We start from the raw sequence: 7,146 nt of genomic DNA, 5'->3' as shown, positions 1-7,146 counted from the left end.
GTTTGGGCCCTGTGAGGTGTCACTAACCCCTTTTTATTTTCCGCAGCCTATTCCTGCTTGATAATTTCTGGAGGGACCTACAAGCAGCTGGATTTGCAGTTTCTTTTGCTGGTCTCTGGACGGGGAAGTCTCCAGCGGGTGAACCCCTAAAGTGAAAAAGACCTGCCGGACCATAGGCTGTACCTGTCATGTGCGAGCACATTCATTAAAACCAAATCTGGGGTGAGTATGGAACTACGTGGGGGACTGGTGGTGGGAGGCTATAGGAGACAGTCACCGATCATTAACCCCTTCTTTCTTCTTTGCAGTTTCTTTTGCTGGTCTCTGGACGGGGAAGTCTCCAGCGGGTGAACCCCTAAAGTGAAAAAGACCTGCCGGACCATAGGCTGTACCTGTCATGTGCGAGCACATTCATTAAAACCAAATCTGGGGTGAGTATGGAACTACGTGGGGGACTGGTGGTGGGAGGCTATAGGAGACAGTCACCGATCATTAACCCCTTCTTTCTTCTTTGCAGTTTCTTTTGCTGGTCTCTGGACGGGGAAGTCTCCAGCGGGTGAACCCCTAAAGTGAAAAAGACCTGCCGGACCATAGGCTGTACCTGTCATGTGCGAGCACATTCATTAAAACCAAATCTGGGGTGAGTATGGAACTACGTGGGGGACTGGTGGTGGGAGGCTATAGGAGACAGTCACCGATCATTAACCCCTTCTTTCTTCTTTGCAGTTTCTTTTGCTGGTCTCTGGACGGGGAAGTCTCCAGCGGGTGAACCCCTAAAGTGAAAAAGACCTGCCGGACCATAGGCTGTACCTGTCATGTGCGAGCACATTCATTAAAACCAAATCTGGGGTGAGTATGGAACTACGTGGGGGACTGGTGGTGGGAGGCTATAGGAGACAGTCACCGATCATTAACCCCTTCTTTCTTCTTTGCAGTTTCTTTTGCTGGTCTCTGGACGGGGAAGTCTCCAGCGGGTGAACCCCTAAAGTGAAAAAGACCTGCCGGACCATAGGCTGTACCTGTCATGTGCGTGCAAGGTGTTAAGTAATGTTGTTTCTCATCAATAAATTTTACATGTTTATTCACCTCTCGTCCATGAATCCAGTTCATGTCAAATGGAATATAGCTAGCTTGAGTTTGTGTTTGATTTTGGTAGAGTTTTTAAACTATTGAAAATAGTGATAAATCAATCAATTATATGGTCAAATCTAAGTTATCTAAGCTATGGGAACACTCTCCCAAAATCATTTGCTTTCTGAAACTATCACCCTGTAATAGCCCCAGAAATTCGCTTTTTGGATCAATCACTACTGTTATGAGATGGCGGGGATTGCTCCAAATATTTCACTGAGACACCTTTAGAAATCTATTTAGGTGTATTTGGCAAGAATGACATATTTAAGGAAAAGCTTAGAAATAGGAGTATCAGTGAAATATAAACCCAAAAAGTACTTGGTCTAAACCGGCACCAATCTGGAAACTCCTAGCTTGTATGCATGTAAAACACAAAAAAAAACCTTAATATTTATCTGACACTGACCCTTTATCATTTTTTGCAGTCGTTTCAAAAGAAAATGGAATAATACTCATCTGATACCTTTTTAATAACATTCAGAAGCAAGAAAGCAGTCAATATATTTGAAAAACTTTATTTAACTTTTTTTCACATGTTAAATTCCGAAATAAATTAATACCATGGTAAAGACTTTCCCGGTGTCAATTCTTAATCCTTACCGTCGGTATAACCTGCAAAAAAGGAGAGCAAATTTTGGAAATTGGTATCAAAAACCTATTTGGGAAAAGATGTGAGTTGCAAGCTGTGGGCACCGGATGCAGAGTAAGCGTTGTGGTAACGCACAAGCCAGCCACACTTCAAATGCGCCTGGTCTGTGCGTTAGCACAAGGGACAAGATGTGACTTGCAAGTTGTGGGCACCGGATGCTGAGTAAGCGTTGTGGTAACGCACAAGCCAGCCACACTTCAAATGCGCCTGGTCTGTGCGTTAGCACAAGGGACAAGATGCGACTTGCAAGCTGTGGGCACCGGATGCTGAGTAAGCGTTGTGGTAACGCACAAGCCAGCCACACTTCAAATGCGCCTGGTCTGTGCGTTAGCACAAGGGACAAGATGCGACTTGCAAGTTGTGGGCACCGGATGCTGAGTAAGCGTTGTGGTAACGCACAAGCCAGCCACACTTCAAATGCGCCTGGTCTGTGCGTTAGCACAAGGGACAAGATGCGACTTGCAAGCTGTGGGCACCGGATGCTGAGTAAGCGTTGTGGTAACGCACAAGCCAGCCACACTTCAAATGCGCCTGGTCTGTGCGTTAGCACAAGGGACAAGATGCGACTTGCAAGCTGTGGGCACCGGATGCTGAGTAAGCGTTGTGGTAACGCACAAGCCAGCCACACTTCAAATGCGCCTGGTCTGTGCGTTAGCACAAGGGACAAGATGCGACTTGCAAGTTGTGGGCACCGGATGCTGAGTAAGCGTTGTGGTAACGCACAAGCCAGCCACACTTCAAATGCGCCTGGTCTGTGCGTTAGCACAAGGGACAAGATTTGGGGACAAGATAGATTAGAGGGTGCACTTGGGTATTACTCACCAATAGGTATGTAGCTTTGGCATTCTCCCCGTTTTGGATTTTAGGAGTTGAAAATCAATTTCCAATGCACTGCCCCTGAAAAATTGAAAAAAAAAAAAATGGTGTTTGCACTGGGTGTAATTTTGATAAATATGAACAAATGTTTTAAAGGTTGCATTGCAAGGGTAGAAATGTGGGATCAGATTGCTCTTTTTATGGCCCATTATTACATCCACCATATGTAAGGAGCTTTCATCATTTCCCAACAATTATCAATGCATGCACGCGCATGCATTGCATAACTGTTACGCCCAACTCCTTAGTGAACACAGCTGTAGGAAAAATTTGCAAGGGTTAAATAATCATAAGAAAAGACAAACTGAAAGTTGGAGAAAAGAAAGCTTTCTATATTAACATAAAAACAAACAACATGTAAAATAAATGGAAATATACGACCGTGTTCACTGTGCAGGGTCCTCCTCCGCCGGTCCCGGCCTTTGGGCGGTTGAAGCTCGAGCAGGAGATGTGCGATGTGGTGGCGTCCTTGGTCTTTGGCTGGAGGGTGGAGGAGGTGGATACATTCCAGCGTAGCCTTGGTATGCCTGAGAAGATCCAGCCCACGATGTTTGGAGATGCGCAGGCTCCTGATGCCGACTTGATGAAGATGGTGGCATCCACGGTGAAGGGGTGGCTCTCGCTGGTTGTCCCACGTTGTCCGGATTGTATCTCTGCTGCAGGGAACTGGCGATCATCATGCAGCTTGCCGCAATTTGTGTCTGGCAGGTGGAAATTTGTCTCAGGGTCTCCTGTTGACACGCTGCATTCTCAACCAACTTGTAGATCCCGGTCATCATCACCTGGTTATCCTCTCGACGTCGGCGTTCGGATTCCACCCAGTCTTCATGCCGTCTTCGCTCTATTTCGGCCCAATCCTCCTGGCGTCTTCGCTCGATGTCGGACATCGTTGTGGCCAGTGTTTCAAGATGCTTCTCCATGGCTGTCATCCTCTGCTCCATCATGATCCGGTACTGGTTCTGGTGATCTTCTATTTCAGACGCCAATTGCCGGACTCTATGGACGCGCGTTGGAGCCTGTTCTCTCTGGATGTCCTCCACGAGCTGCATTCCGGCTATAAAAAAAAAGGACAAGATAAATAAATTTTAACCATTTCACACAATGTAATCTTTAAAAAAAAAAAAAAAAAAAAAAACAACAAGGTTACAAACAAATGGCAAAAGCTTACAATCCATCAGTGGTGGTCTGGTGGGATCCACCTCCTCCTCATCTTCAGACGCTTCCTCGATATCCTGGATGGAATGATGATAACTTGGAAGCTGATGGGCCAATCCTCCACTTGCTGTAGATCCTTCTTCACCCAGTGGGGTTTGCAAGCTGCTGTCTTCAAATCCTCGAGAGGTGTCTTCTGTTTGAATGGACGATTCAAACTGACTGATCGAGTACAGATCCAGGGTGATGGTCTCTTCCTGTGTTGACTGTTCTTCAGCCGGTTGGCTTACATGGGTGTCTTCTGTCCGATCTTCAGCAACGACAACTGTTGAAATGAAAATATACATTTTAGAACCTTGCAAAATAATTTTAGAGAGAGCAAAGTAGTACAAATAATTACCCTGCTCCTGAGTTTGCGAAGGTGCTGTTTCTGCTGGTGTTGTCTTCCGTCTTCTTCGTTGCGCAGGTGGAATTTGCGCTTCGATAGCGTTCAACACTTCTGCTCTGCGGACATTGGACTCCACAGAGCCTGGAACACCTTCCACCATGATTGGATTCATGTGTTCCTGGATGGCTCGTTCCCACGGCTGCCATGAAACTTGAAATGGTGGTCCGCCTCCAGTCCCAATTAGATGTTGCCTGACTTGGCCCATCTTCCGTTTTGTGTGCCGTCGACAATCATTGTATCGTTTGTGGCATTTGTCGATCGACCTGACGTTGCCACTCACTGCTGTAATCTAAGATGCAAAAAATCACATTAGAAACAATCAAATAATGCACTTTTTTAAATGGATTTATTTTAATAAAAAAAAAGCAATGAACCTTCTCTGCAATCGAGGCCCATATTCTTTTACGCTCTCTACCGCTCGTTTCCTGTCTTCTTTGTCCACACAGTTGGTCATAGAACTTGTGGACCATTTCAACCAGCACGTTGCTTTCTGCAGTAGTGAACGGGATGCTCTCTTCTTCTCCCTCGGCAAGTTGGTCTAGGGGAACCTTTTTTTTCCTGCCAGGTTTCTTTCTCGCTACGGGTGGTTGGACCCCAGAACCACTGGGTTGTTCGTCCAGTGTTCTGTCTGTAGCCTTTAAAAAACAAACAGTGTCAGCAAAATTACACAAAAAGATTTATCATATATTAAACATTAACCTCATGATGTATTAAGTATTTGGCCACGCCCCTTTCCGTCATATGTTGTTCGCCTGCATCTTTCTGCGTTGCAGCAAAGAGAACTGCAAAATGCCGGCGATAACCGGAAATTATCACGGACTGTATTCATATCAGAGCTGGGAACCCCAGACTGCTATATATAGGGGACATCACAGGGCTGTATGTCGGACAATAATAGGATGTTATACTGAATAATCCAAACAGGTTATTCAATTAGGATGAGTATGTGTGCTACTGGAGGGAAATATTCCCTCATGTTATGTAAATGGCTGTACTATGTTCCCTAAGCTTTGTATACTGTAGCCCATACTGCTACATATGCATATGAAGGCAAGAAGAGCGTTTTTTGAACACAAGAGAAACTGGGAGGATAAGCGTTGCCCGTGGTTACGTCACTGCCTCCTGGTTATGTAGTTAGTAAACTGTGATGGTAGCATGAATAAGGGATTTGCTACAATGAAGTTAAATATGGCAGTCTTCCCGAATGCTTAATACCTAAAGAATATAACTGTATATCTATGGTCCGGTTAGAAGCGACCAAAAGCTTAGATTACAATCTGTTTAGTTTGTGTATATTTTTTGGTTCTGGGATCAATGGGCCTCTTTATATATCATGCAACCGCACCCAGCATAGGAAGGGTTAAAAATTCCAGAGGGTGGTGGAGAGGGCTGCCTTTGGGATTTAAGTGGGTGTTTGCAGGGAGAGAGAGGCAGAGAAGTGTCCGAGCGTCAGCGCCGGGAGTTGTGGACTAGCGTGTCCTGGCCATCTGATGTTAATCTGAGGGATAACATGGTATGGTTCTGATAACGTGAATAATACTGATGACCTTTCTGTATATAATGTATATAGACTTTAAATGCTGATTTAACATGTAAAACCCGTGTGTAAAATAAAGGTAATACTTTGGTATCTTTGCTATTGTTTATTCCTGTGCAATCTTTTGAACTAGGAGTGACCCTGGGACTCTGCGTGAGGCTTAAGTCGTGCTGCGCTGCTACATGATCCCGGGATCTTCACACTGGTTGCCAAGGGGGGGGGGGGGGGGGTGGTCAGCAGAGTAGGTGAGCAGGCTATCAACGCGGCGGGGTGGGACTGGACCAGCTGACACGCTGATCTAAGTCAAATTTGCATCATCCTTTACCCTGCCAGTGCGCAGATCTACTCTGCTGAGAGCGGCTGTTACAGCATCCTATCCTGTCCCCACCCCCCCCCCCCCCCACTGCTCTCAACAGCAGAGCGGACTTAGGATGCAGAGTTTGAAAAGTTAACCTGCTCTCATGCAGGGTTCGTGATGCGCAGCAGCAGCAAACTATATAAAACCTACAGGCAACGGCGTCCGGTGGCCACTGTTTAATGGGTCCCGGCGCCCACATTTAGGGTAAAATACGCGCTAGTGCGTTGTTGCGAAACCTGTCTATTCATCAAGTTTTAAAGAAGTTACCTGTGTCCTTCTCCTTTTAGTTGTTTGTCTTGATTGAGGTGTTCCTTCTCGATCTCCATGCTCCATGTCGTCCTGCACCGGCCGGCCAGGGTTACTTGTGGATATCCTATCACCATCTTCCTCCCTTGTAGTCATCTCCAATGGACTCGTCTCACCTGAAATAGAAAGAAGAGGGGAAAGGGGTTCCACGATCCTTGTCCGATGAGACATTCCTGTGGAATATAAACACAGATAAAGCAAACTTTACACTTTTGTACCTTTACTGTGCAATTAACCTACCTTAAGACAATTTTGTGAAAATGACACTGAGGGGCCAGGCAAACCCAAGTGGGGTGCAAGGTGCAGGCATGCTTGTCAGGGATGCTGGGGTGTAGTGGGGGGGATCCCGACATGCTATGCTCGTGACCCAGGGCCCCCATTTTAAAATGGCTGCAGGTTTTTTTTTTTCCTTTTTTTTTTGGCTGCAGTCATTTTAAAATGGGGACTCACGACCACGCCCAAAGCATGAAGGGCACCCACCACAACACTCCAGCACCCCAAACAAGCATGCATCAGGGCCGCACATGCCACCCACACATGATCCACACTCAAAAAAAACCCCAAACAGGCAATTTTGTGAAAATGACACTGAGGGGCCAGGCAAACCCAAGTGGGGTGCAAGGTGCAGGCATGCTTGTCAGGGATGCTGGGGTGTAGTGGGGGGGATCCCGACATGCTATGCTCGT

The 7,146-nt window shown here is 46.3% G+C and overlaps 1 protein-coding gene and 1 long non-coding RNA gene across 4 annotated transcripts; one reads left to right on the top strand and one right to left on the bottom strand.

Moving 5' to 3' along the window:
- The first annotated feature begins 739 nt into the window (after positions 1-739).
- Positions 740-1,706, top strand: LOC146008058 (uncharacterized). The gene is made up of 2 exons (XR_014444454.1): positions 740-849; positions 936-1,706. It is a non-coding gene; the product is annotated as an uncharacterized LOC146008058 (long non-coding RNA).
- On the bottom strand, positions 1,634-6,688 carry LOC146008057 (uncharacterized). Of its 3 annotated transcripts, none has more exons than XR_014444453.1 (5): positions 6,422-6,688; positions 4,634-4,894; positions 3,828-4,548; positions 2,606-3,713; positions 1,634-1,746 (listed from the first exon to the last, which is right to left on the bottom strand). XR_014444453.1 is itself a non-coding variant. In XM_083146951.1 (5 exons), exons 1-5 carry the CDS (start codon positions 6,629-6,631, stop codon positions 3,046-3,048), a joined length of 1,785 nt encoding a protein of 594 aa, XP_083003077.1. In that variant the 5' UTR covers positions 6,632-6,688; the 3' UTR covers positions 1,634-3,045. The 3 variants fall into 3 exon arrangements, 2 of the variants coding, with proteins under 2 accessions (XP_083003077.1, XP_083003076.1); XM_083146951.1 differs by having other exon boundaries at positions 1,634-3,713; positions 3,828-4,136; positions 4,212-4,548; XM_083146950.1 differs by having other exon boundaries at positions 1,634-3,713.
- Positions 6,689-7,146: the final 458 nt, after the last annotated feature.

This window comes from Crinia signifera, chromosome 6 (genome assembly GCF_055691185.1).
Source record: "Crinia signifera chromosome 6, ASM5569118v1, whole genome shotgun sequence".
NCBI classification, from domain to species: domain Eukaryota; kingdom Metazoa; phylum Chordata; class Amphibia; order Anura; family Myobatrachidae; genus Crinia; species Crinia signifera.
The sequence above is the reverse complement of the archived record's forward strand: the minus strand, read 5'-3'. Positions and strand labels throughout refer to the sequence as shown.